General features: G+C 62.7%; 1 protein-coding gene across 2 annotated transcripts; it reads right to left on the bottom strand.

Annotated features, from left to right (window-relative positions):
* Window positions 1-286: 286 nt before the first annotated feature.
* SEMA6B (semaphorin 6B) lies at window positions 287-27,796 on the bottom strand. Of its 2 annotated transcripts, none has more exons than XM_025456996.3 (17): window positions 27,679-27,796; window positions 11,148-11,297; window positions 10,878-11,001; window positions 9,266-9,326; window positions 9,071-9,133; window positions 8,666-8,767; window positions 8,155-8,245; window positions 7,674-7,793; window positions 7,148-7,236; window positions 5,550-5,767; window positions 4,587-4,718; window positions 4,220-4,369; window positions 3,677-3,859; window positions 3,445-3,591; window positions 2,649-2,726; window positions 2,512-2,570; window positions 287-2,223 (listed from the first exon to the last, which is right to left on the bottom strand). In XM_025456996.3, exons 2-17 carry the CDS (start codon window positions 11,266-11,268, stop codon window positions 1,256-1,258), a joined length of 2,706 nt encoding a protein of 901 aa, XP_025312781.1. In that variant the 5' UTR covers window positions 11,269-11,297; window positions 27,679-27,796; the 3' UTR covers window positions 287-1,255. The 2 variants fall into 2 exon arrangements, with proteins under 2 accessions (XP_025312781.1, XP_025312780.1); XM_025456995.3 differs by lacking the exon at window positions 27,679-27,796 and adding an exon at window positions 12,373-12,510.

The raw sequence follows: 27,796 nt of genomic DNA, 5'->3' as shown, positions 1-27,796 counted from the left end.
ACCTCACCCGCCCCAGGCTGTGAACTCCACGAGGACAGGGATCTTGGTCCCAAACATGCCTGGCATTCAGCAGGAGCACAATAAATATTTGCTCAAGTGTGAATCAGAAACTGGCCCATCCAGATGAAGATGCCGGCCCCTCCCCCATTTCCACACCCAGTTCCCCCAGAATTCTGCTTGTGGCCATGAGTCCCAGAGGGCGCTCCCAACTGCCCTGGGCAACACTGGGGTCCTGCCCCCCCCCCCCCGACCCACCCAGAGACAGAGCACACCCAGAGCCATGGGGGCCGGTGGTTGTAAACAGTTTTATTGATGGGGAGGGGGTTGGGGGAGGCAAACTCCAGAGAGGGTCCAGGACTCAGCTGGCCACTCAGCTGGCATGCATGGTCAGCTGGAGGTCAAGGGAGAGGTCACAGGGGGACGGGTGGCATGGGACCCTCTGACCACCCTGGGGCCGTATTTACAGTGGGGCCCGCCCGCCTTCCCCGCCCCCCAGACCACCAAGCCCTTTAGACAGCTGCTGCCGATAGGACTTCTGGGCAGGCCCTCCCGGCCCCCTGCCCGAAACCCCTTCTCGTCTCCCCCTCAAACTCCTGACCGGCACCTCGGAGGCCCCCCGGCCTTCTGGAAGCCCCGGCGCCGGCTCAGCCAACGCCCAGGCCGCTGGGGCCACCGCCTCGCACACAGACAGGTACACTGCACGCTGGCCCGCCGCGACACACACACGCCGGCAGCAGCCCTCGTGGGCACACACACACACACACCTCCCTCCCCTTCCTGGCCCCTTGCACACGAACACGGCATGCACACACACACACACACCCACACACGCCAGGAGCCTGGGTTGAGGAGGGGCCTGGAAGGGGGGGGTGGGGGTGGGGAGGTTGGGTCCGCAGGTGCGGCCCCTCCCCGGCCCCGCCGCCTCCAAGCCCCCGGCGGACACCCCGAGAACGGAGTTGTGCAATTGGATAGAAATCTGCAAAAGAAACGCCAATTGGAAAACAAACCCAAATCCACGCGCAGGTCAACCTCAAATCCGGTGCACATTCCTCCCGCCCCCCCGCAACCCCAAAGCGCCTCAGTGTCCCGCGGCCCCGGGCGGGGCGGGGGGCGCGGGGGGCGAGCTCGTTGTGCTTCCGTGTGGCCGAGGGGCCCCCCACGCGGGCGGGGCGGGGGTCTTGAGCACCCACTGGAGCTGGGCCGGCTCTCTCCTCCTGGTTCCCGTGGCTGGCACCGCCGAGGCGGGCGGCCCGGCCTAGGGCACGGGGGGCGCAGTCCTGTCCGTGCCCCCGTAGGCGAGGAGGTGCGCCAAGTCCGTGGCGGGCCGCGCGTGGCGCCCGCGGGGGCGGTCGCCGGGCCTGCCCTCGCCGCTGTTGAACGTGTGCGTGCGGCGCAGGGCGGCGGGCGGCGGGCCGTGGGGGCCGGGCCTCCGCAGGCTGCCGGTGGGCGGCGGGCTCCAGGGCCGCGGGAGGCCGTCGGCGGCGGCGGCGGCGGCGGCGGCGGCGGGGTCCGAGGGGCCCGTGGGCGCCGACACCACGCGCCGGCGGTCCGGGCTGGCGTGCGGGGTGAGCGGGAAGTCGCCGTGCGAGGCGCGGCCGGGCCGGGCGTAGAGGCGCGCGTCGGGCGCGGGCTCGCCGGGCGCGGGGGCGGCGGGGGCGGCGGGGGCGGCGGGCGGCGGCTCGGGGGCGCGGGCGGGCGCCAGCAGCAGCAGGGACGACGAGGCGGAGGCCGAGAGCAGCGGGTGGCCGTGCTCCCAGGCGCGCGCGCCCAGGCCGTGGGGGTGCGGCGCGGGCAGGCGCTTCTGCGGCAGCGGCGTCTGCTCGGGCGTGGGCAGCAGCCCCGAGTCCAGGTCGTGGGGGCCGCCCTGCAGCAGCGTGGCCTTGGCCCAGCCGTTCTGCATCAGCGGGGCCAGCAGGGCCTCGGGGGGCCCCCCGGCGCCGCCCACGCCGCCCACGCCGCCCACGCCGCGGCCCCCGGGCCCGGCCGCCCGCCGCTCGCCCAGCCGGCTCACGCTCAGCACGGCCTCGCCGCCGCCGTGGGCCAGGATGGCCTCCTTGTCCTTGCGGCGCGCCAGCTCCCGCCGCTCGCGGAGGCCCACGTACCAGCCCACGCTGAAGCCGGACACCACGGCGCCCACCACGAAGGCCGCCACGGACGACGTCACCAGCAGGTTCACCGACACCAGCCCCGCGCGCTCCTCCGCCAGGCTGGCCCGCAGGAGTCCTGGGCGGGAGGGGGCGGCGTCAGGGCGCCGCGGGGGGCCGGGGGCCGGAGGGGGCGGGGCAGCCCGGGCCCCGCCCCGCCCCCGCCCCGCCCCCGCCCCGCCCGGCTGTCCCCCGGTCCTCGCTGAGTGTCTGCGCATCTGTCCGCCTCTTGGCCTCTCTCTGTCCCTCCCCTGCCACCCCTCCTGGAAGTGCCACCCTGCCCCTCCAAGGCCCTGACCGAGGCCACCCCCACCCCCCATCTGGGCAGCACTAGGAGACCCTGGTGGTCCCCCCTCCCCCCGCTCACCTGTACAGTCCCCTAAGCCCGCCGTGCTGGCCCCGGACACGTCCTGCTCGAAGGTGCCTCTGACGGGGTAGGAAGGGCGGTCAGCAGAAACCGCCGGCCAAGCCTGATCCTCACCCCCCGACCCGGTCTCCCCGTACCTGGTGCCAGGGCTGAGGAAGATGCAGGAGCCGTCGGGGGCCCACCCGCAGTAGGGGTCCTGACTGCCGATACAGTTCCTAGGGCAGACAAGTGACCCAGCGGGTGCATCAGCCACCGGCCCTCACAGGCACCTCTTACCGTCAGCTCCGGGAGGCCCTGTGACAAATCTTTGCACTTAGGGGCTACTTATTCCCCCCACTTCGTAGGTAAGGCTCGGGCCAGTTGGCTTCTGCCCAAGTGGGGGACACTTGGCACTACTGCCATGCTGGGGGGCTCAGGGAAGGATCTTTCCGTGCCGAGGGCTCACGCTTGAGCCTAGGGGCGGGCCAGGACTTTACATCTGATCTGGCCACCCCTTAAAGGCAGGGAGGCAGCTGTCTTCCTGGTCCCCAGCTTTTGCTCTGGCGGCTCTTAAAGATGTCTGGCAGATCTCGTACCTTCCTCTGCCCACAGCCCCCCAGGGCTCTCGCCCCTGAAAGCCCAAGTCTTCCCTATGGCTCACAACACCCTGCTCGACCGCCCCCCTCCCCTCCCGGTTCCCCCCTTCCCTCTCTTCCCCTTGCTCACTCTGCTCCAGCCAACCGGGCCTCCTTGCTGTTCTTCCAACATACGAGGCCCGATCCTGACCCAGGGCCTTTGCACAGGCTATATCCCCATGCCCAGCTCATCAGGCTCATCGTTCAATGAGTCAGGACACTGTTGGGCCCTGGACTTGAACGTGGCTCTCCCGGCTTCCCATGCTCATTTCCCCTTGCTTCCCCCTCACCTCCACAACCTGCCCCAAGGGGAACTCACTTCATGCACCCTGAGTACTGCTGGCAGCGGGCCACCGGCACGCGGACCACACAGCGGGGGAAGGCTGCCAGCAGGCCACCTGAGGCTGCGTCCAGCTCCAGGCTTAAGAGCCGGCGCCCTGCCTCACCGCCGCCCGACCGTCCACACCTGGGGGCGAGGAGACTGTGAGACTCAAGGGCGGGCCCCATCGCCCTGCCCACCGGGCCCACCTCCCCACCTCTACCCACCCCACCTGTCTGGCCGGTAGGTCTCAAACTCCTCCAGGAAGACACTGGGCCCAGTGGTGCCTGAGGTGCTGGCATTGGGCCAGATGAGGAACTTGAGGACGGTGCCCACCTCGGAACCCAGGAAGACAACGGTGTGGTTGCCCCAGGGGCCAGCGCCCACGTCCACAGCCACTCGCGTCAGCTGGTGCCTGGGGCCAGGGTGGGCAGGGGGTCAGGCTGGTCCCACAGTCCCTGTGGGGCCCTGGGTCATGTAGAGACAACACCCATGCCAGGTAAGGTAGGCATGGGCATGGTGACATGGGGGCACGTCACAGAGAGACAGGCCCCCAAGCTGGGCTCCTGCCTGTCCCCCGCCATCCCCATCACGTGCCCCCCCCTGGGGTGCTGCATACCCAGCTGGCTTGAGGGTCTGGCTGCAGCAGGACCACTCTCCACCTTGCCCTCGTGCCCACCGGGGCCCCGTTCTTCCTCCCCACCCACCGCCCTGGCCTGGGCTCTCCCCACCACCCACCGCCCCACCAGGGCCCCAGCCACGCATGGGGACTGACCGCATTAGAGTCCGCACGATCCAGGGCGCGTGGCCCAGAGAGGGCACCGCTTCGTCCATCAGGGGGTGGGTCTTGACAAAGTTGAGGATCTCATCGGGGAAGGCGCTGGAGGCATTGTACTGCATGCCGGGAGCCGCACAGCACCCAGGCCTGGGTGGGGAGAAGTGCTGGTCAGGCTGCACCTGGACATCCCTACGCAGGGGCTCTGATTTGCCAGCGGACCTGCCCGCAGGGCCTCGGTTTTCTGCATCTGTCTAATGGGCGCGGCTGAAGGGCAGCGACAGATAACCACCTGGCAGTCCCGGCCCTTCGTTCTAGGGGCGGGACCCCACCCAGGCACCCGTTTTGGGATCAAGGGGGCTCTCACCGGGGCCGTGGCACCTGGTCCTCCGGCACGGGTGTCCAGATGGACTCAGGGGACTTCTGCTCACGGAAGCGGCCTTCAAACACAGCAGCCACCTGAGTCATGTCAAAGGCGCAGACAGCCGAGCCAGGGATGCTGGGGGAGTTAGGTGAGAGGCAGCGGTGAGCCTGGTGGAGGGCACTGCCTTGGTCAAGCGTGCTGGAGAGTCTCTGTCCCCGTGAAGCTGTTGGATGTTCAGTCCCCTGGGCCAGAGAGGCCACCCAGCCAATCCAGTCACTCTGCTTCCTCAACAGGGTCCTGACTGGACCACAGGTCACCTCCTCCACGGCCACTTGCGTCCCTCCATAGCCACCCACCGTCACTTGCCTGGATGTCCAGTCTCCCAGATGCTATACTCTTGCCCCCTTTCAACCCATCCCCCAGGGGGCTTTCCAAAAATGCAAATCTGATCTTGTCTCTCTTCTGCTCCCCACTCTCCCATGGCTCCCTGGCGCTCTCAGGATGCAGTCCAGGCTCCTCCCAGTGGTTCATTCCCTCTCCGCCCTCATATCCTCTGCTCACCCCCTCCTCTTCAACCACAGAGGCCTCCTCCGTACTGTTTAAACATCCCAACCGCACTGCAGCCTCAGGGCCTTTGCACATGCTATTCCTCCAACTTGGAATGCTCTTCCCTTTCCTGCCATCTCATACCCAAGTGTGCCTTGCTCCAATCTCCCTCCTCCAGGAAGCCCTTCCTGACCCCCTCCTCTAAAGGCAGAGGGGGAGGACATCCCCCATTTGCCCACTTCTGACCAAAGGGCCATGGAGGGTCGATATCTGGCCTTGTCCTACCCCAGCCTGGGGCTGATGCCGCTCAGGAGTCCAACCTTGCCCAGGCCAGGCCCCAGGGAACATATGCTGAATGCAGGACCTCTCCACTCACATCCACCCCGTGCCCGCAGTTTGTGCCCTTTGGGGCCCTCTGACCTGTTGCTGGGGGTGGAGAACACAGCGAGGACCACGGGTCGGCCCCCCAGGCTGACCACACCCGTGACGGCCTGCAGCACGTTAAAGTAGAAGTGGGAGTCCCCAGGCACAGAGCAGTTGAGCCGCGCCTTCAGGAAGGACGTCCACTGTTTCTCCAGCACCCGAGGGGAGCCTCCCAGGTCATTCTTGCACACCCGGGCCACGCGGGATACCACCACCTGGAGCAACAGCAGGCAGATGGGGACCTGAGCCATCACCCAGGCCAGGACAGAGGGGTCCATCCCTGGCTCACTGTGGGACCCCAGATGGGGACCCCATACCCCTCTGAACGTCACATTCCCCAGTGGAAACATGGGGGTGTCAGGTGTAAGTCTCCACGTGTCATGAATCTCACGTATTTACGGATCGCTCACTAGGTACCAGGCACATAATTCTCAACATCTCCTACATTCCTCCCAAACTCGACAAAGGAGGGGACTGATATCCCCATTATACAGATGAGGAAACTGAGGACCAGAGAAGGAGAAGTGGCTGGCCCAAGGTCACAATAGTAGTAAATGGAAGGCTGCACACTTCACCGTCCAGCTGCCTGGGTGGACTGAGGAATAGGATAGATGAGCAGGATGAAGGGATGGCAGGATGAAGGATGGATGGAGTAGTGGATGGTTGCGTGGATGGATGGATGGATGGATGAACGAATTTGAAGGAGATAATGATGCATGGATGGACAGAAGGATGTGTGTATGGATGAATGGACAGATGGGAGATGAAGGGGTGGGTAGGTGCATGGGTGAGTGGGTTGATGGATGGTTGGACGGTAGGTGGATAAATGGGTGGTTGCCTGGAGGAGGAGTAGTGGATGGCAGATGAAGAAGGACATAAGGATAGATCAATGGATGAGTGGGTGCATGGGTAGATGGATGAGTGGATGGGTAGACAGAAGGTTGAGGGGGGATAGATAACTGGATATACCGAAGCGCGAGCAGGAGGTGAACGAGCTAATGAGTAGGATAGAGAGGTGCATGGTTAGCTGTATGAATGAATGCACCGGTAGCTGGATAAATAGGTGAATAGGAGATGAAAGGGAGGTAGGGCAGACGAGCAGATGGCTGGCTAGCTGGAGGATGGTTGAGTCAATGGGTGAGCAGATGGGTAAATGGAAAGATGGATACATGAACTGATGGAATTATGGGTGGGCTGAAGAACACACAGACGGGTAAATGAGAAGGTGGCTGAGTAGGAGGGTGAGTAGATGGATGGACAGTGGAGGAAGGGTGGATAAACAGTTGAGAGACGGTGGGTGGACAGGTCATAGCAACCACCCGAGGACTGGAACCCCAGAGGTGTTACCTGCCTTCAAACCCATGAACCTCACCCAGGGCTGTGCCCACCAAGGCCGCTCCATAATGTCTTCCAGCCTCGGAAGCCTGGTCCTGGCTGGAGTGGAGGGTCTTGAGGACCACAGGTGGAGGGTGGAACCCCTTGCCCCAGGTGGAGATTCAGGGAGCCACCTTTACTCCCTGCTTCCCATGGCCAGAGCCTTTCAGCAACATGCCCTACCACCCGGGCCTCTTGGGGGTAGAAGAGACGGGACTTACCTTCTCCAAGTAGTTAAACTCCATCGCGATCTCCCGGAAGAAGAAGTAGATGTGGCTGCCCCACTCCACGGCATGGACAAAATAGGGCTCTGTAGGAGAGGAGGGGTCAGAACCGAGCCTCTGACATGAGGAATGGAGTTTCTGGGGTGTGAACAGATCAGCTCGGGTGGATTATTTTACAGAGAAGGGGGGACACTGGCCGATTACCCAGGCAAACTAAAATAGACTCAAAGATTTTTTTTGGGGGGGAATGCTGGGTGTCAGGATCCCAAAATCACTATGTCTACCCTTCACAAACAGCAACATCCACTATTTTTGTCACCTTCCTCCTTCATGTGTTGAACCCCTCTTGTGGTTCCAGTTCAAGCTTCTAAACCACCCATTTCCAGCAAGTTCTACTTCAGATCCAACTGACATCTTTCCTCTACTTTATCTTCTAAGAAGTCAGTAGGTTGCAAAGATGGGATGGGAGTCTCCTTCCTGTCTCCTCTGGGGGGGGGGGGGATTCGATGAATGCCTGCCCCACCTTTGAACCACTTGGAGTCGTGTTTCACGGTTCTCAGAGTGGGCCGGTCCCCCAGGCTGCGGTAGATGACAGCATCGATGGCTAGGAAGTCGGTCACCGTGGCGGTGAAGAGCATCCCTTCTGGATGGGCGTGAGTTGGGGGGAAGCAGGCGAGAAGTTGCGTCAGATCACAGAGGCCAGGGGCAGGGTGGGTCACAACTTGATCTTGTTCCAAGACTGAGCCCAGAGCCCACGGGAGCTCCTGTCCCTAGGCTGAGCCCGGGCCCCACCTAAGCCCAAGCCCAGGCTGATCTCCAGCTGCCCCAGCTGAGCCCTGACCTTGGCTGAGTGCTGACCGTGGCCAAGATCCTGTGTGTTTCACAGCTGGACAGACAGATGGCCTCCCAGCCACCTTCATGATCACCCAACTCCAAGAATAGAAAATGCCACCACTGGTCAGGGCTGGGGGCCCATCAGACGGTCAGCGCTGGGGGACACTCACCAGAGAAGAGGGCAACGTTGGCATGTTTGGGATCGTACGGGCAACGGGCCATGCCGCTGATGTTGTCACCGAGGGGCTGCAGTGTGTCCATCTGTGGGTGGGGGGGCACAGGGCCTGAGTGACAGCGCTCCTGGCCACACCGGGCAGTCGTCCCCGCCCCCCAGCACCCTGGGCCCTGAGGGATCTTGGCTCCACCTCGGATGCTTGTATGACTTGGACAACCGCTTAAACTGTCTAGGGCGCTTAGTTTACTCTTCTGCGAACAGGTCTAAGAGTCAATCCTTGTTAATCCTATAACTGGATTCTAGCTTAAGTAGCTGTGGCTTCCCGGATCTCCTCTGGAAGCCTCCTAGGGGGCTCTGGGGGGTGGGGGGCGGAGGAGGGCATATCCAGTAAGGCTTCCCGTAGGAGGTGATGTGGCCTGGGGAAAGGGCACGGCCAGTGAGGGCAGGTGAGCCTAGGCCAGGAGGTTGGACCTGGGGCAGGCGGGGCGTCCCGGGGGGAGACTCACGCTGTAGTTGGCGCACACGGGGTTGAAGGCGTTGGAACCGCACACAAAGAGCGTGGATTCGTCCCGAAGAAGCAGCACCTTTACAAAATTTCGACACTCGCCCTGGGTGGGGCGAGAAGAGAGAAGCCGTGGTGGGCGTGGCCACGGTGTGGGCGGGGCTAGTGCGGGGGCGGGGCCGGGTGTGGGCGGGGCCAGTGCGGGGGCGGGGCCGGGTGTGGGCGGGGCCAGGACTGGGACCCCGTCTGGGGGTGTGGGACTTGAGCTTCCGGGACTGACCGGGGCTGTGGGCGTGGCCACGCCTGAGGACCACTTGGGGGCGTGGCCAGGCTCGGGGCGTGGCCATGGCAACCCGAGGGCTCCGGCCGGGTGGGGGCGTGGCTGGAGGCGTGGCCAGGGCGCACTCACCTCCTGCTTGCCCTTCATGCGACACACGTTGATGTCACTGGGGTTGGAGCGCCAGGTCAGTTTCTGGGAGCAGAGGGAGTGTGAGGGGAGCGGGATCCCTGGCGCCCGATTCCTGCTCCCCAGCATCGCGTCAGGGCCCCCGCGCAGGAGCCTCCAGGGCTGCCCCCACCCCTCCCACCTGTGCCCCCTCCTCACCCGCTGGTACCGCAGCTCCGTGGTCGTGGGGGGCTCCAGCTCCACCCGGTACAGGTTGTCCCTAGGGCAGAGGCACAGTCAGTGAGGATGGGGGCCTCCATCACCCCCCGGCCCCCACTCCCCGTTCTCCAACAGGTCACACGCAGGGGTGAGCAGGGGCCGCAGCTGCGGGCAACTGCAACACCAAACATGCCCTCGCGTGCTTGCTCATGCCATCGCACGCATCCCCACGCCCGAAAATGACCCACGGGTTCTAGCACACTCCAAACGCCTTGACAACGCCAGCTCGTGCTTACACACCCCATGGCCTTAGGGGCCTACAGCCAACCCCGTGAACTGTCCAATGCCTTGCCATCGGGTGCCGTCAGGTGCCCCTCCCACCACCTCCAGTCTCCCCCAGGTTCTTCCCTCTCACCCCCCGCCGCAGAAACTGCCCTGGTCAAGGTCACTGACAACCCCGTGCCAAGTCCAGCAGTCACTTCTCTGTTCCCCTCGCCCCCACTGCAGGGTCTGACTGGCTCCTACCCCTTCTCCTGGGAACTCCTCAGGGATCCGGCTCCCCCGCCCCCATCTGGCCCCCTCGGTCTCCCACCCCTCCCCCCTCTCCTCTGGAGTAACCCCGTCTATGCCCACAGTCCTGTCTCCAGCCTGGCCCCACCCTGAGGTCAGCTGACCCTGGAGATCCCCTTGCTGGGGTTCCGGGGCGTCCGTCACTCAGCTTGGCCACGCTGCCCCCAACTGTCCCCTACACCTGCTCCTGCCCCATCGCTCATCTCAGCTGAGGCCACTCTGTCCTTCAAGGGGCAAAGGCCACAACTTGGGAGTCATCCTCAACTTGCTGCCTCTCCTCCTCTCCCACACATCAGCCAATACCATCAGCTCTGCCTTTAATGTCCACCAAGAATTTACCCCCTTCTCGTGCACTCCGGGGCCACCACCCCAGTCCACCATGAACAGGGCAAGTCGCCTTCGCTTTGGCCTTCCTGCTCAGGCCCTCGATCGTCCTTCCCTCAGCAGCCATCAGAGGGCGCCCAAGAGCACCTGAGTCTGGTAGGCCCTCTGCCCCCAGCCCTCCGGGGCTCTCCATCACTGGGGTAAAAGCCCAAGTCCTCCCTGAGGCCCCCAAGGCCCCACACAACCTGCCCTGTCCCTTCCCTGCCCTCCCCGCCTCCTTCTCTCTCCGTCACCCACTCTGCCCCAGCCAATTGGGCATCCTCAATGTTTTTCCAATACACCAGGCCAGATCCTGCCCCAGGACCTTTGCATAGATTGTGCTCTCTGCCCAGATTTCTCCCTCTCCCCCAAGATGTCCCCATGATTGACTCAGGTCTCAACTCAAATGTCACCTCAGAGAATCCCTGGAGCCCCGCATCAGCACCCTCTAGAAACCCAGTGAATTTTGACCAAAGAGCTATCCCCACCTGCAAACACACCATAGCAGACTCTGGGCTGTAACCACAAGTGGAGTTGAGACAGCACCCTTTATAAAGCCCCAAGGACGCCAATTTGTACTCCAGGCAAACAACATGGCCCAGAATCCAACCGCCCCCAAAATGCCACCACCTGCTCCCCACACCTCACCCTGCACACTCTGCCCGACAATCCCTCATACCTGTCCCCGATGAACAGGGTCCTGTTGACCCGCAGGACTCGCTGGATGTGGAGGTCTTCAGCACCCTCTGCTGGGGTCAGGCGTCCTGGCCCGCTGCCCACGAACACGGGGTAGTGGTTCAGGTCTGGGGGAGGGTTTGGGGAGGGGTGTGATCCAGGGCTGGGGTGAGCCTGGCCTGGTGAGGCCCCCAGGGAAGTGGGCAAGCAGACCCAGCTTTGGGGAGCAAGAACCCTCCCTCGGGTCACCTGCTCCCCCAGGACCCCCACTCACAGTCCCTGGGGGCCACGCTAAGCGGCGGCGGCTCCTCGGGGAAGAGGCCGTTGGCTCCCCCCAGTAGCAGCAGTAGGAGCAGTGGGGCCGGGCGAGGAGGGGGCGCTCGCGGGGTCCGCATGGCGAGGTCCGGGCGACGAGAAGTGACACCTGCGGGCGGGGGGGGGGGGGGGGGGGGCGGGGGGGGCCTGGCGGTGAGCGGCGCGGCCTGCAGTCCCGCCCTCCGCCGAGAGATGGCGCGCGCGAGCCGCAGCGGCCTGGGCCTTCAAACCCCGGAAACATCCCCGGGGGCAGTAACAAAACATAACACCAAGCGGGCAGTAATAGTAACGCCAGCACTTATGGAATCATCAGAAAGTTCTTTTTTTTTTTTTTTTTTTTTTTTTAGAAAGACCTTTCTGACCACATCGTAGTGAGAGGTGAGAGCTCCGGAAACGGAACGGGTTCTAACAACCACCACCACCACCACCACCACCACCACCACCACCACCACCACCACCACCACCACCCCGTAATGACAATATTTAAATGATTTTTAAATTAAATGATTTTAAAGAATCAAAAAGCATCATGAGAATGACACACACAACACTTCGAAACACGTACTTGAATAGTTCAATCTTAAAACATATATTCAAGGATTCTTAGAATTAAAACACAACAATCCTGGGGCGCCTGGGTGACTCAGTGGGTGTTAAGCAAGTGACCCTTGATTTCTGCTCAGGTCGTGCTTTCTGGGGGGACGGGGGGGAGGATGATCCAGCCCGGTGTTTGCCTCAGCACTGAGTCTGCTTGTCCCTCTCCCTCTGCTCCTCACCCCCGCTTGCTCATGCTCTCTCTCTCTCCCTCTCAAATAAATTAATAATTAAATAAAATCTTAAAAAAAGAAAAAAACCCCACAACAATCTTAAAATGAAAGGCTCAAAAAAATTTGTTTTTTCAAAGTCTCTCAGAATTTTATAAACTACAATCTGGGAACTGCTATACTTTAGAATCGTAGAATATTCCAGCTGGCGGGGGACCTCAGAGGGACCCCGGCAAGTTTGACTTCCTTCCCCACTCCAGCCTTCCTGGCCTCTGCTGGAATACCTGTGTGACAGGCACCTCACTACCTCTCAAGGGAGCTTTCCTCAAGGGAATCTGGAGAACCTGCCCGGTGGTGTGCGGCGTGGAGGCTTCCTCCGGTTGATGATCGACAGTCGGTGGAAGTGTGAGCAGAACTCACCCTCTGGAACCCAGCCCTCCACAGCCCTGCCAGCAGGGGTGCAGTCTGGTGGTCCTGAGTAAGGAACCTACGGCCTCGTCCTTCCGGGAAGCCCCAGGCAAGGCCTGTGCCTCAGTTTCCCCATGCGCGCAGCAGGGACATCTCCACGCCCTGTCCTGGCCTCAGAGCTCCGAGATTCTGAACCTCTGGAGGTGAAGGTGGTATGAGGACTTTGGCCCTACAGTGCCTCTGAGGATTCAGAGCCAAAAAACAGAAAAGCCTTGCGTGGAGCAGCAGAGCTTCCTCTTCGTGACCCTGGACTTCCTGGATTTGTGACTCAGCAGACGCCCGGATCCTACGTGTTGGTGGGACATGCCTCTGCTTCCTTAAGAGTTTCCTTCCCTGGCTCCTCCCCTGCTCGGCAGCCTTCCATGGCTCCCAGGGACCCCCAGCCACTGCACAGCAGTCAAGGCTCCGGGGTGGCCTCCAGCCTCCCGCAGCCTGCTCCACCCTCAGGCCCAGCCTCCTCCGCCACAACACCTGCCTGGGTCAGCCAGGCTTCTCAGGTGCTCTGTCCTTCTTTTTTTCAACATTTTTCTTTTTTTTTTTTTAAGATTTTATTTATTTATTCATGAGAGACACACACAGAGAGAGGCAGAGACACAGGCAGAGGGAAAAACAGGCCCCATGCAGGGAGCCTGACGTGGGACTCGATCCCGGGACCCCAGGATCAGGCCCTGGACTGAAGGCAGCACCAAACCGTGGAGCCACCGGGGCTGCCCCATTTTTCTTTAGTATTTTAAATTTTTAATTTTTGAAAAGATTTTATTTATTTATTTGACAAAGAGAGAGAGCATGGGCAGGGCGGAGGAGCAGAGGGAGAGGGAGAAGCAGGCTCCCTGCTGAGCAGGGGACCCTGTGTGGGGCTCGATCTCAGGACCCTGGGACCACGACCCAAGAGGGAGGCAGATGCTTACTCCGCTGAGCCTATATTGTGTTAAATATATATAACATAAATTTATCATCCTGACCATTTCCAAGGGCGCAGCTCAGGGTACGAAGTACACTCACCCCGCCGCACAGCCTCCCCGACCACCATCTCCAGAACCTTCCATCTCCCCACACAGACCCCGTCCCCAGGAAGCACTGACCCCCGCCCCCCGCCCCACCCCTGGCTCCCCCCACCTCCTCTCTCTCTCTGTGGACGGGCCTCCTCTGGGGACCTCCTGGGAGTGGGGTCCTGCAGGAGGCGTCCTTCTGGGTCTGAGTCCCCTCCCTGAGCCCGGTGTCCTCGGGGTCTGTTCATGCGGCGGCAGATGTTGGGGTCCCTTCTTCCCTGAGGCTGGATTGGGATTCTGGGAGCAGACGGACCGCCTTGTGCTTATCCATCTACCCGTCGATGGAAACGTGGGTTGCTTCCACCTCTGGGCTGTCGTGAATAATGCTGCTATGAACATGGGTTTGTGAACATCTCCTGGAGGCCTGTCCTTCGATTCTCGGGGGTATAAACCTAGGATCACATGCTAATTCTATGTTTAACTTCTTTGAGGAACTGCCAGACTGTTGGCCACAGCGCTGCCCCAATCTCACATTCCCACCAGCAGCCCACGAGGGTTCCAATTTCTCCACATCCTTGCTTGTTGTTTTCTGTTTTTTTTTCTGTTTTTTTTTTTTTTTTGTAGTTGCCATCCTAAGGGCTGTGAGGTGATGCCCTGTGCATTTTATTCCACGTTCTATCAGAATAATATTTAACTTAAGAAACTTCCAGAGATGCCCAGGTGGCTCAGCGGTTAAGAGTCTGCCTTCGGCCTAGATCGTGATCCCAGAGTCCTGGGATCGAATCCCACATCGGGCTCCCCTCAGGGAGCCTGCTTCTCCCTCTACCTGTGTCTCTGCCTCTCTCTGTCTCTCATGAATGAATAAATGAAATCTTTAAAAAAAAAAAAGAAATAAAAGCTTTAAAAAATTTTTAAGTTAATTAATTAAATTAAATTAAAAATAAAAGAAAAAGAAACTCCTAAACAAAGCTTCCATTCACTGGCCATGCAGCATCGTTGCCAGGGGCAGGACCCCAGAGCCAGGCTGCAAGGGTTCAAATCCCGACTCAGCCATTGATGGGCTGAGTGACCCTGGCCAGGTTGCCGCCCGCCTCTGGGCCTCCATCCCCTCGTCTGTAAAATGGGCATGGGCAGTCCTGACCCCACAGGCCCGTGGCGGGTATTAGCACAGCACCTGGCACACCGCAGGCGCTCAGTAAGTGCTGATTATTACGATTCCTGTTGTTGCCGTCGGCATAGTAAGTACCAGAAGCTGGCGCTGGGGGGCTTCCAGGAATTACCTCACAGAGCCCCCCACTGGCTCTAGCAGGAGTGGGGTAGCATCCAGCCCATTCTGCAGACGTGAGAGCGGAGGGTGTGATTTGGGGGCTGTGGTCCCACCAGAGAGGATGCAGCCGCCGGGTGGAACCCAGGGCTCTGCTCCTAGGTGTCGAGCACCCTAATGGCCACAATGAGATCAAGGACCACCCAGCGCGCCCCCTCGACCCTCGACCCAGAGAGGGTAGCAGTCACCTCACACCCGAGGCCCTGGGTCAGGATGGGACGGGATGGGATGGTGACTAACTTTTCCTCCTGGTTTTCTCAACTTTGTGATGCAGCAACCGGAGGCTGGGAAGGAGTCCGTTTGCTCCCTCTGTCCACCTACCCCAGCCCCACAGGTCCACCCAGGGACCCCTGGGACCCAGCCTGGGCTTCTCGAGCCTGGCTCTCCCACCAGCCCCGTCATCCCCTAGCCAAAGAGTGGGGTGTTTACCCCTCCATCCCCTCCCCTGCCCTGAGGGCTCTGCGGCCCAGCCCCCACCTCCTACCTGGTGTCCTGGCCTCCAGTCCTGCCCCTTCTCTATCCTCCTCAAGGTGGCACAGGCATCTTTCTAGAACGCAAATCTCACCTGTTTTTCCCCTGCTCTAAACTAGGGTCTCTTCCCCTGGGCACTGCTGACATCCAGCGTGACCATTCTCTCGGGGTTGGGGGGTGTCCTGGGTACTGCGGGGTGTTGAGCAGCATCCCCGGCCCCCACCCCTTGCTGCCAGGAGAACCCCCCATGTGACAACCACAGGTTTCCCCAGACATTTGTCCAGTGTCCCCTGCGGGGCAAACCCATCCCCAGGTGAGAACTTCTGCTCTAAACCCTTCCATGGCTCCCCAGCGTCCTCCAAATGAAGTCCCAGCACCTCCTCCCTCCATCCTGTCTCCACCTCTGGACATCTGCACATGCTGTTCCCTCTGCCTGGCACACCTTCCTCCCGCTCCCAGCAACCTGGTACTTGTTCTTCTCAGACACCTCCTCCAGGAAGCCTTCCCAGATCAGCCCAGATGGGTTTCCTCCAGGTTCCAACGTGTTCCCCCTTAGCGTCCTGATCACCCCATCTTCTAACTGCCCAGCTGTCTTCCCCACTGGACTGTGAGCCTCCAGAGAGGGCAGGACAGGGTCTTGGCCACCACTGTATCCCCAGCACCCTGCGCACAGGGCCCTGCATACAGTGGGAGCTCAAAAAATAATAAAGGTAGCAAACACCAAGTGCTTACTATGTGCCAGGTATTGAAAAAACCTAAATTAATTCATTTAATCCACACAACACACCCGAGAAGTGGGTGCTGTTAATATGCCCCCATACAGATGGGGAAACTGAGGCAGCAGAGCTGAAGCTGAAACCTGCTCGGTTAATACTATTTTGATTATAACACAGAACTGAACTCCACGTGCTCTTTTTGGGGGGAGTCTGGGCCACTTTGGGGCCAACTCACTGCACCTGGCCTCGGTTTCCCCCCCGACCTGGGGCTCCTGGAGGCCCCAGCACCTCCCCCCGGCCCCTGCCCCCCCAAGACCATCTGCCTCTGCATGAAACTCGAGGCGCCTCTGCCAGCAGCCACCCGGCGCCCGCCTGCCCGTAAGAAGCACCACCACCTGCCCAAGCACCTGGCCACCAGGAGCCACCACCAGGGCCAGATGGGGCGGGGGAGCCGTGTGGCCAGCAGGTGCGCCCCGTGGCGTGGAGGGTATCCGGGCCCCCTCGTGTTCGCCTGCCTATGGAAGGGGCGTGCCTCCTCCTGCAGCCCCAGGGACACCTGTCCACGTCCCACGGAGGGACAGTCGTGGAGCAGTAGCGCGCCAGCCCCCATCAGGGCGCCTCACCCGGCGGCCGGGCCTCTGCTGCGGCCTCGACGGGCACTCCACCTCTCGGCACCCGATCCCACTGTGCAGAAGAGAAGACCGAGGCAGGGGCAGAAATCCCTCAGGGCCGCTCTGCTTTAGCGCCTCTGCTCCTCGGGGAGCCCCCGGGCCCGACTGCCTTCCTGTCCTCCCCGCTCCGTAGCTACTATAACTTTTTTCGTTTTTAAGATTTTATTTATTTATTCATGATAGACATAGAGAGAGAGGGGGGCAGAGACACAGGCAGAGGGAGAAGCAGGCTCCCTGCAGGGAGCTGATGCGGGACTCGATCCCGGGACCCGGGGTCACGCCTTGGACCCAAGGCAGACGCTCAACTGTTGAGCCACCCAGGCGTCCCCGTAGTTACTATAACTTTGACACAGGTTCCAGTTTCCTCCTGGAAAACCTCTCCCACCCGGCACCTCTTCGGGCCTCTGGCCTCCGACACTTCGGTGTAAACTTTAGGATCAGCTCGTAAGTTCCAAACAGGTAACACATAAAACCTATTGGGACTTTCACCTGAACGATGCTGAAGGTGGGGATCAAGGTGACCTCCCGACTGGCGGCTGAGGCTCCCCCGCGGCTGGTGCCCCCTCTGTCACCTCTGCCTCAGGCGCCGCCTGGGAGTCCTGCCCCGCTCCCCCAACACCCTGGCCCCCAGCCCCCAGTCCTGCCGGCTCTGCATTCACCTTTATCCGGAAATCTCACTCCTTCCCAGCGCGGTCCCGGTGAGGCCCCGACGCCTCCTGCCCCTGCCCTGCCCCTGCCCGGACCATTGCTGTGTCCCCCGCGCCCTGGTCCGGGCTCCCCGTGGCGGCCACCAGACGGCGCCCGTGAGCCATCAAGTCAGGCCCTGCCCTCCTCTGCCCACAGCCCCAGGGCAAAGCCTCCCCCTTGCCCCCCCAAGACCCTGCAGGATCTGGCCCCAGCCCCCTCTTCCCCATCTCCCGACGCCCACGCTGCTCCAGCCACACGGGCCTCCTCCCACAGGGCAGGTGCGCTCCTGCCCCAGGGCCCCCCGGGAAAGATAACCACATCCCTCCTCACCTCAGGTCTCTGCTGCAAAGCCACAGCCCCCTCGGGGGCCTCCACCCTCCCACACTCTCCGAGGGTCCAATTTAGACCCTTTGCTACTCCGAACCTGGCCCCTCAGACCAGCAGCAGGGGCCTCACCTGCAGCCCTTGGAAATGCAGGGCCCCGGGCCCCACCCAGACCCGCCCAACCTCGCAGGGACCCGTGTGCACAACAGTCTTCGTGCACGGGTGATCCCCAAGTAAAACAATCACCCACATCGTCTGTTCAGAGCCCGTCTGCCCCCCCGGACAGTGAGCCCTGTCCCCACCGCATGTGGCACACCGCTGGTGCTCAGTCAGGGCTTGTTGTAGGTGAATGAACGAAGCGTCAGCATCAGGAGGGGGATCCAGACGGGGTTTCCTCCCTGGTTCCACCTGGCCCGCCCTGTCCGCACACGCACGTGTCCACAGGTGTGGGGCCCCCCAATGTCCACAGGCCCCGACATCCACAGCACATAACACCCTCTGTGTGTTCTCGTGTATCTACAGATGCAGCCCCAGCGCCCCCACGCGCCCCGGCACTGGCAGGCCGTCTGCAGGACACACAGTGGGTCAGCCTGCGCACCCCGCACCCTGCCCCCGTGAAGCTGCTGCCCGCCACCCCCCATCCCCACTTGATGGCGTTCTGGCCATCAAACAGTTTCCAAGGGCCTCAACTAACTGTGGGCACCAGGCGGGCCGATCCCCGGTCTAATCTCGTTGGTGGGTTGGGGAAACTGAGTCCCACAATGCGGGTTAGACACACAACGCAGTTGGCCGAAGAGCTCCAGGTTAGCGGTGTGGCGTCCGGAATTGCTGGGCCCGGGGTTCAAAGCCTGGCTCTGCCTCCTCTTGGCTATGAGCCCTCCCAAGCTCACCCCAACCCCCACCCCATGTGGGCCTCGGTTTCCCCACCTCTAAGCAGCAGGTGACCACAAGCCCAAACCTACGATGTCGCTATGACGACTAAAGGACACAAGCCAGACCAGTGCCTCCGCCCCCTCAACCTGGGTCATTTGCAGTTTCCGGTGGGGGGGGGGGGGCACCTTCAAAAGGAGAAATGCGATTTAAATAATGTGTTTTATTTAACCCCCTAGATCCAAAACGGCGCTATTCCCACAAGCAATCAACGTAAAAACGATCAAGTAGGCATTTCAAGGGCTGGTTTTCCCACTTAATCCTCGGAGCCTGGTAGGTGTTTTACACTAAGGGCGCATCTCGATTTGGGCGGGCCACGCGAGATCCCGCAGCTCCAGGGGGAGGGCTGAGCGACCAGCAGGACCACCGTGGTGTCGCCAGTGTCACCACCGCGCACCGTCTGTACATTGGAGGCTCTGGCCACATGCGCCCCTGGGATGAACCCGCCCCCGCGGAGGATCCCCCCATCCCCTCTGCCTGAGCACAGAAGTTCTACTTTCAATCTACCTTAAATCCCTCTTGCTTCCAGAAGCTCCCACCAGCTAAAGGCCTGGGGGCCTAGCACGTCCCACTTGGGCTTTTTGAGAATTGGGGTTGAAGAGCGATGCCACCCTCCCCTCTGGTCCCGCTCCCCTCAAGCACCTCTTGGCCAGTGTAGCCCGCACCAGGCTCAAAGGCCTGCAGTGGCTCCCCAGTGCCCACCGAAGAGCGGGTGGACTTCTGCGCGTGACACTCGAGGACCCCTCCCACCCCGGGAACGACCTACCTGTCCCTTGCCCTCCTGTCCTGCCAGGCGTGTGTCAAAATCCCCAGTGCCACATCCAGGTCTTTCCCGAGGGGGACATCTGCCTTCTCAAGGCCCGGCTGCTCCCCGGGAAGCCCCTCAACCACCCAGACAGGGTAACCTCGCTTTTGCTGCTCAAAGCCGCACAGCCGACTCCTGCTCGCCATCTCTATCGGCTACGTGTGGGTGTGCCTTCTTCCAGGAAGCCTTCCTTGACTGCCCCTGACACAGCCTCGGTTTCCCTAGGCTCCCCCAGCCCACCACACTTCCTTCAGCTCCACCCAACCCCATCACCCCGGGGACCAACTGTTTACCCCACGTTGGGAGCTACTCATTCACTCATTCCACGAGCAGTTATTGTGTGCCATCTGTGTGCTGGGCACTGTCGCAGGCATGGGGACACAGCAGCGACCAAGACTGTTGCCAAGCCCTGCCTTTCTTGGGGCCCCTCCATCCACTGCGGAGATGGGAGGGGACACATGTTACCAAATAATGGAACTTGGGGACTTGTGATAACATTGACCAAGTAGAAGTGCATCAGGGGGGAGAGATGGTGGCACATGGTAAAGGGGCTGCTCAGGTCCGGGCTTGGGGGGACCGCCTGGAGCAGGGACATTCCAGCAGAGGCCTGGAGGCTGACACGGGACAGCGGGGAGGATGTGGGGCAGGGTGCTCCACGTGGGCAAAGGCCTGGGGGCTGGAACCATTACAGCAGGAAGGTCCCAGACCCGGGAGGCTCCCCCTGCACCAGACCAGACACCGAGCGTCAATGTCCTCGCCCGGCACGGAAGGCACCGCGACAGGGCCCGGTACGCGCGTGCGGCCCGGCTGGGCGGCCTTGGGCCAGCCGCTCGCCCTCTCTGGGCCCCTCTGCGCCTCGGCAGGGGACTGAGGCAGGGACTCCGAGCCAGGCCAGGAGCCCGCTGCTCCACCCGCCAGGGCCAGGGCGGGGGGCGGGATGCTTCCAGTTCCAGAGAAGGAGCTCCTGCCCCAGGATTCCAGGGGCCCGGCGTCCCCGGGGGGATCGGGTAACCCAGCCCGGCAGCCGGGCCCCCGCGCCTTCCAGGTCTGGTTACCGGCTCTGCTTACAGCTGCCTCCTCCAGCTGCCTCAGTTCCCCCCCGCCCCCCGCCCGCCGTGGCCGCCCAGCCGGGCCTTCGGGGCTGTCTAGGAACTTGGCACAGCAGCCAGAGGGAGTCCCTGGGGCCGCGGCCGTGGAGGGGCTGCGGAGAGGGGCCCCTCACCCTCCAGAGGCTGCTGGATGCCGGTTAACTCGTCCCTCGCCAGACTGGGGTGCAGCGGCGCCTCCTGCTGCCCCCCTCTGTGAATCAGCTCCGAGGCACACAGTAGGCGCTGCCTGAATACCGGCGGGGTGACCGCGCACCGACAGTGCACCTGTAAGGGAGCTGCAAGGGAGCTGTCGATGGGAGACTCTGCTGAGCACCTACTGTGTACCGGCACGGCAGGAGGTTCAGCGCGCCCTGCCGGGTCCTGCGTGTCAAGGGCTCGGCCCGAGCTGGGCATTCAGGAAACACTCCATTCATGCTGAGTGTCTCTCGAAGAGGACGGTGCTCAAGAGTTCCTGAGCCGCCTTCCACATCCGCCCACGGGGACTGCAGCTAAGATTTCTCGAAGCCCCTACACCCTGTGGCCCCGACAGCCCCCCAGCAGGAACTCATTTCCTGCCCACGACAGCCCAGCGAGGTCACGGATGGAAAGACAGGCCCAGAGAAGTGAAGCCACTCGGCCAAGGTCACGCAGCACGGAAGGGTGCAGCCGGGATCCCCGACCCCGGGCCCGCTGGCTTATGCCGCCCCTTGCTGCGTGCCCGTGGGCACAGGCTGCGGAGCCCAAATGCACTTCGGCGGGCGAGCAGCGGAGACCCCAGAGAGGCCGCCCTGTCCTCGGGCCACTCGGGGTGGGGAGGCGGCGGCGTGGAGAACAGGTGGCAGGGGCAGGACCTCAAGGGGGGGCCACAGACTGGCCCCTGGGGCTCCAGGCCCAGACGGGGAGGGGGTGGGGGGGCTCCTGGGTAATTAATTTTAATCACTGTTTGGAAATTGGGCCGCCAGGAGGCAAATCGGAAGCAGCAACTTGTAATTAGGAACGGGGAAGGGGGGGCTGGCTTCTCCACGATGATGCGGCGACCATTCTGAGAAAATTAAAGTGTCATTTATACCCAGCGGGTAATTAGAGGGCCGGGAGGGGGCCGCCCAAGGGGGTTGGGGGTGCCCAGGGAATCCAGAGTGGGGCTGGGGACGGGGCGGACACCCACCGGTTCCCAAGTGGGGAATTCTGGGCAGGCCTGGGGCCAACAGCCCCGTCCGCAGCCCCACGTTGGCGAGCTGGGCCTGCTCCTGGGGGCAGAGGGCAGGAGAGGCTCGTGCTAGGGGGCTCCCCTCTGGGGAGGACAACCTGGTTCTTGCCCTTGGGGTCCAACAGCATGGCGAGCCCAGCCCTCCTTTCTCGGGATTCTGGGAGCCCTCGTGTCTCCCAGGTGGGCAACCCCTCCACTCGGGATTCCTCTACCCCACCTGCCCCTCCCCCAGAGGCCTTGTGTGGGAGGCCACAGGTATCCTCAAGTGGGACCCCACTGAGAGCTCCTGGACACAGGGAGCAGGCAGGGCTGGGCCGCCTGTTGCTGGGAACGGAAGACCTGGCAAATGAACTCGAAAGACAAAGGCGGGGAGATAGGTCCTGGGGGACAGCCCTGGGGTCAGAGTGGACCACAAGTCCGGGTGAGTCAGGGCTCAGGAATGGCAGAGATGCTGGCAGAGGGATGTGGGCCCTGGGGGATGGGGCGTGAGAACTGCACATTAACGGGGAACAATAGTGGGGGCCCGAGGCCCCTATCTTCTGGACGCCCTCAGAGAATCTGCCACCCCAATCTGTGCCCCATCTCCCCCCGGAGCCTGGGGCTCGGACCCTCAAAGGACAGTGACGGCGAACACCCAGGGGCATCTGTCGTGCTCCAAGCTCTGTGCTGTGGGCCTCACACAAAGTACTAGTGGGGTGGGCGGGGCGGGTTCCTCTTAGCCCTTTACAGTTGGGGACACTGAGGCCCAGAGTGGGTGAGCAACAGGCCCAAGGTTGCACAGCTAGGAAGCGGCCAGGCTGGGCCTGGAATCCAGGCCATACGGTGTAGACCCCGCACTCTGGGCCACAGTGGGCCGCACCCCTCAGAGGAAGGGGCCCCGTTTCCCTCCTCCCGCTCTGTAAGTCCCCCGCCTCCTCTATCCACCACCTTCGCCCCCCTCCTGCCTCTGCCCGGCTGGCCCCCATCGTGGCTCCCCTGGGCCAGTGCGGAGGCCTCCGTCCAGTCGCCCAGCTCTGGCCCTAGTGGCCCAGAGACCGATGCCCCCACAGCAGCCAGAAGAGGGCCCTGAGCACCCGAGTCAGGTGCCGCCCTCCTCGGCCCCACCCCTTCAGGGTTCAAGCCTCGCTGGCTGGCAGTAGAGCCCAAGTCCTCCCCTGAGGCCCCCAAGGCCTTGCAAAGCCTGCCTCTCCTTCCCCCCTTCCCCCTCCCTCGCTTGCTTGCTCGCTCGCCCAGCTCAGCCACACAGGCCTCCAATGCACCCAATGCAGCCGGCAGGGTCCTGCCCCAGGCCCTTTGCACCGACCACACCCTCTCCCTGGAATGCTCTTCCTCCAGATCCCTGTGTGACTGGCTGCATCCCACTTTCCAGGCCTCTGCTCCGATGCGCTCCTCAGGGACGCGCTCTTTGACACCACGGGCTAAACAGCCCCGCCCTCCCCGCCTACGTCCTCCACTGTTATTATCTTCAGGAAAACGTGTTAGAGTCGATTGACTTTATTTCCCTAGTCAGGATCCATGTGTCCCCGCCTGGCTGTGGGTCCAACAAAGGCCGGGCCTTGTCGGCCTTGGTCATGGCTGGGTACCCAGCACCCAGCACCCAAGAGCATAGGCAGATGCTTATTAAACCATCTCGAGTGAGTGCAGAGACCGCACAGCTCTAAATCAGATCAGGGCCAGAGGCCACAAGTTTCTGGTTTTCAAAGTTAATATTTTCCCTGGAGTAAGCAAAACAATAGGACTAGGCCTGGCGGGTCCCTTGTGTCCTTGTCTTTAAATGTTCAGCCCTAAGGGACAGAGAACAGCATCCACGCTTTACAAATGGGTAAGCCGAGTCTCAAGAGGGGGCATGAGTGCGTGAGTGAATGAGCAAAGACGCTTGACTCAAGCCCAGGTGGGGCTGACCCGAGTGGGCAATGTCTAAGGGCAATAATTCAGTGAGGGAGGCTGTCTCAACCACCCAGGGGCTCTGACTCTTTGGCCTCCCGGAAAGGGAGAAAGTTCTGAAACTATCAAAGTATGTAGCCACCCCTGTGCTGTGAACTCCTACACATCCACCATAGCCCCAGCCTCAATGCCCCTCCTCTGCTCATCTTCTCTGATCCACTGGGCAGAGACTGACGTGCCCCAGCCCCATTTGCTCCTTGTGCCTGGGCTCTGACTCCATGGGGCAGAGAGGGCCAGGGTCTGCCTGTTTCCCCTTCTCCGGGCCGGGAAGCCCCTCGAGGGCCAACTAGGCACTGGAGCTGAAGCTTTCTTCTCTGGGATCCCCCCGTCATCCAGCGTGGGACATGGCACACGGGAGCTTCTGTGGGGTGACGGATCTCCCCAGCTGCCCTGGGGCCAGGTCTCCCCGAGGCTCCTCTGAGAACCCATAATCCTCCTCTGGACTCCTGCAGTTGGGAAGTTCTCCCCTAGGTCCGCCCTTGGGAGGCAAGGTGCATCCTGGGAAACGTAGTCCTCACTGGCCTGGGCCTCTCTCCCTGCAGGGCCCTGGGGTCAGCCACCAGGGGAGGGTCGTGGAGGGGGGCTGCTGGGGCCCCGTACCCCACCTAAAGGAGTGGAAGGGGGGTCCCCGGCCTCTCAAGTGCCCCCCACGGCACATCCTAATGCCCGTCGCTGTACCTGCGCATCCCCCACGGCCGTGATGACAAGAGAGTCCAGCCCGGTCCAGCCCTGTCCGCCCAGGCACGGAACCCTGGCTGGGGGGGTGGGGGGTGCTTCAACCATAGGGTGTGGGGCAGGGGGCTGGGGCCTGAGTCTGGGGCTGCCCTGAGCCCCACGTTCCCCCCCACTTGTGCTCAGTGAGGCCCCGCTCCCAGTCGGCCCTCATCACTGCCGGGTCCGGGTCTTGGACGAGTCAAGCTGAGAATCCCCAGCCCCTTAAGCAGCTTAGAGTCTCAGAAGCACCGTCTCTTAAATGTTACAGTTCAAAACACCCACAGTAGCTGGGAATTTCAGAGCAACGTGGAGGGGCGCCTGGGCCCCAACAGATACCAGATTTATTTTTCCAGGATTCTGGAAAGATGGCTATCAACCTTACTTGCCTGCCTCCCAGGACAGGCAACTCACCACCACTCCATGCAGCTCACTGGGCTTCCAGGAGCCCATCTCCCGGTAGCTACCCTTCCCTTGGGGTGCTTAAGGTCTAAATCGTTGCCCGTTCCCTCCTCTGCTCTAAAACGCCCTGTGGCTCCTAACTGCTCTTGGGATAAGGCCCAAGCTCAACTTGGCATTCTTGGCCGCTCTCCAGCTCTCAGGCCCAATTGCTCATTATCTCCCACCCCGAAAATAGTCCAGCCACTCAGGGCTCCCCCAACACGCCCTGCCGTGGCTATGCTTGCCTCGCCCTCTCCCTCGAATCCCGGGCCCCCTCTTCTCCTGGCAACATCCTTCCCATCCCTCAAGTCCAATTCCAGCTCCCCCTCCTCCAGGCAGCCGTCCCTGATTCCACCTGTCCTGAGGCCTGGCCGAGGCCTGTCTGGACCCCCAGCATCTCCTGACAAAGAGCCAGGCACACAAGACGGGCCACACCCCGGGGTCAGCCAGGGATACCACCTTCCCAGTAGACGGGAGCGCCCGGCATGTCCTTCAGCCTCCAGGGACCCAGCTCACCTGTTCTGCGGGCTGACGTCAGGGTCACCTTTCCAAGGACAGCTTGATTTCTATCTTCCAGGTCCAGCCCCAGGTAACCCGGCAACTCCCGCCTCAAGCCCTGGGCAGCCACTGCGGTGGACAAACCCTCCTGCAGCCTGTCTCCAGCACCTTCTTAGCCCGGTGGACAGAGGCAGACAGAAAAATCTAGAGGTGGAGGGGGCCCCTCCCGGGGCAGCAATACCTCTGCTCAGAGACACCTTCTCACCTTAAAGCAGAGGAGGTGACAGGATCCTGAGGACCCGTGGGTGCTCAGCCCCGGCACAAGGAAGGCAGGAACTGGCGGGAGAGTGAGGAGGTACAAATCCAGGGCATCCTTGGGTGACCTCTCTTTGCCTCATCTCCCTCCACTCAGGCCCTAAACCCAAAGATCGCCTCCGGGGGAGATGGCAGCCCAGAGAGGGCTAGCCCCCGGTCTGAGGTCACACAGCTGTGCTCCTCCTCTTAGCCCCAGTTTTTCCCTCTACGCCGAAGTTTTTCTTTTAGAGAGGGCTGGGGCACCCGGAGCTCCGGGTCTACATTTCCACGCAGCCCGGAGCGGACAGGGTGTGGGCTCCGGGGTAACCTTCCAGAGGGCTCCTGGGTTTCAGCTGGCGAGGCGGCTCCTTTCCCCCCAGTCCTGTCTGGGAGAAGGAGGGGAGAGGTCTGGCTTCCTTCTCTGCCCACTGCGCCAATTTCTTGGGCCTCAGTTTCCACATCTACTCTTGGGAACGGGCCAGTTCAGGGCTGCCACCTCCCCAGCATTCAACGGATCTCCCATGGGCCACAGTGACCTCCCAGCCAACTTCCCCGAGAGCTTGGGGCCCCCTCCCATGTGAGCCCGGACCCGCCCGGGGGGGCCCCAGCCATCTCCCCACACCCTGCACTCATTCTAAATAGAGGTTGGGGCAATTGCCCAGATACATCCCCAGATTCAGCCCTAAAGGAAACCAGGGGCGTGTCCTAGGAGGTGGGAAAGAGGCTGGGTGGGGGGAGCCCATGGAGGAGGGGATGCTCCAGCCAGGGGACTCCTTGAGAAGCTGAGGGAAGGCAGAGAAACAGGAAGAAATGCAATTCTGTAAATGGGGTGGGGGGGTCCCCTCTGCGGGCCACCCTCCCACTTTCCTCCTTAATCCCAAAGCCAGATCCCCAAAGCTTGGAGGCCCCTCCCCAGAACTCCAAGCCTCAGTCGACCTCCAGGCTGCAGGTCAAAGATGACACCCTAGGGGTGGGAGGGGGTGGCGGTGGGGCGAGGCGGGGAGGACGCCAAAGACCTCAGAGGGCCCAACAGGGGCTGAGGGGCTGTGAATCGCCTCCAGCCCCGGGACTCTTACAAATACTCCCAGCTCCAGCATCTACTGGTCCCGGGCAGGGGCAGCGGTGGCTGGGTGGGGGGGGTCCTACAGCAGCGCCCCCTCTGGGAGGTGCCCTAAACTCGGAGGGCGCCCGCAGGCGGAGAGCAGGGCGGAGAGGGGGGGCACGTGACCCCCGCCCCGGGGACCAATCAGCGCCCGCAGGAGGGGGGCCCCACTAGGCGCCCCCACCTCTCCCGGCGCGCTCGGAGAGAGACGCTTTCTTTGTCCCTTTGTCAGCTCTTGGGGGGCCCCGAACCCCCAGGCCCCCACTGCAGCGAGGGGCTCCGGGCCCGCGGGCTCTCTGCCCCCACCGCGGCCCCTCCCCCGCCGCCCGGGCCCCCGGACTCTCCCGGGCCGGGCGTGCGGCAGGAGAGGGCTCGGGGCGCCCAAGGTGCGGCGGCTGGACGCGGAGCGGGGCGGAGGGGTCGCGCCGGGCCAGGACCACCGCACGGGTCCCGGGTCCGCCTCGACTCGGCGCTCAGGGCTCCGCCCCCCAGCACCCCCCGCGCCCCCGGCCAGCAGGCCCCTGTCGGCCCCGAACCCCCCACCTGGGCCCCAATCCAGCTCCCCAGCGGCGCAGCCGCGAGCCCCGTTATTGTGCCTCCCACGGCCCCCCCGGACAGAGTCTCCACCCGCTGCGGTGCCGACAGAACCCCCATTATAGCTGCACATCCAGGCCCCCAGGCAACAATCCAGCCCCCCCCCCCCCGGCTGCGGTGCCATTAGACTCCCCCATGATGGTGCTTCATTCAGCGCCCCAGGCCCAGCCCCAGCCCCTCCGGAGCGTCGCCACCGGACCCCCATGACGCCGTTCCACACGGCGACCCCCCATCCAGCCCCCTCCCCAGCTGCGTCGCTGACAGATCCTCCCGCGATGGCCCCCCCCAAAGCCCCGCGCCGGCCACATCCATCCCCCTCCCGGCGGCGGGGCCCTCGGGCCCCCATCCCGGCGCCTGACCCGGCCGCCCCGGCCGACGAGTCGGCCCCCCGGCTGCGTGCCGACAGACACCCCGGGACCGCGCCGCCCCCAGCCCCCTCCGCAGACGCCCCGGGGCGCTTACCTCGGAGCCGCCGCGCCGCGAGTGCGCGGGAGGGAGCGCGAGGGCGGGAGGGCGCGGGCGGGGGGGGCCGTGCGCGCACCTGTCCCGGCCCGGCCGGCTCAGCCGGGCATCCCGCGCG

This window comes from Canis lupus, chromosome 20 (assembly GCF_003254725.2).
Source record: "Canis lupus dingo isolate Sandy chromosome 20, ASM325472v2, whole genome shotgun sequence".
NCBI classification, from domain to species: Eukaryota; Metazoa; Chordata; class Mammalia; order Carnivora; family Canidae; genus Canis; species Canis lupus.
The sequence above is the reverse complement of the archived record's forward strand: the minus strand, read 5'-3'. Positions and strand labels throughout refer to the sequence as shown.

Coding starts and splice junctions, on each gene's coding strand:
- SEMA6B (XM_025456996.3), bottom strand. CDS start 11,268: ATGCGGACCCCGCGAGCGCCCCCTCCTCGCCCGGCCCCACTGCTCCTA. Junction 9,327..10,877: donor ACCCTGTTCATCGGGGACAG/GTATGAGGGATT, acceptor CCTCTGCCCTAG/GGACAACCTGTACCGGGTGG. Junction 8,768..9,070: donor GCATGAAGGGCAAGCAGGAG/GTGAGTGCGCCC, acceptor CGCCCCACCCAG/GGCGAGTGTCGAAATTTTGT.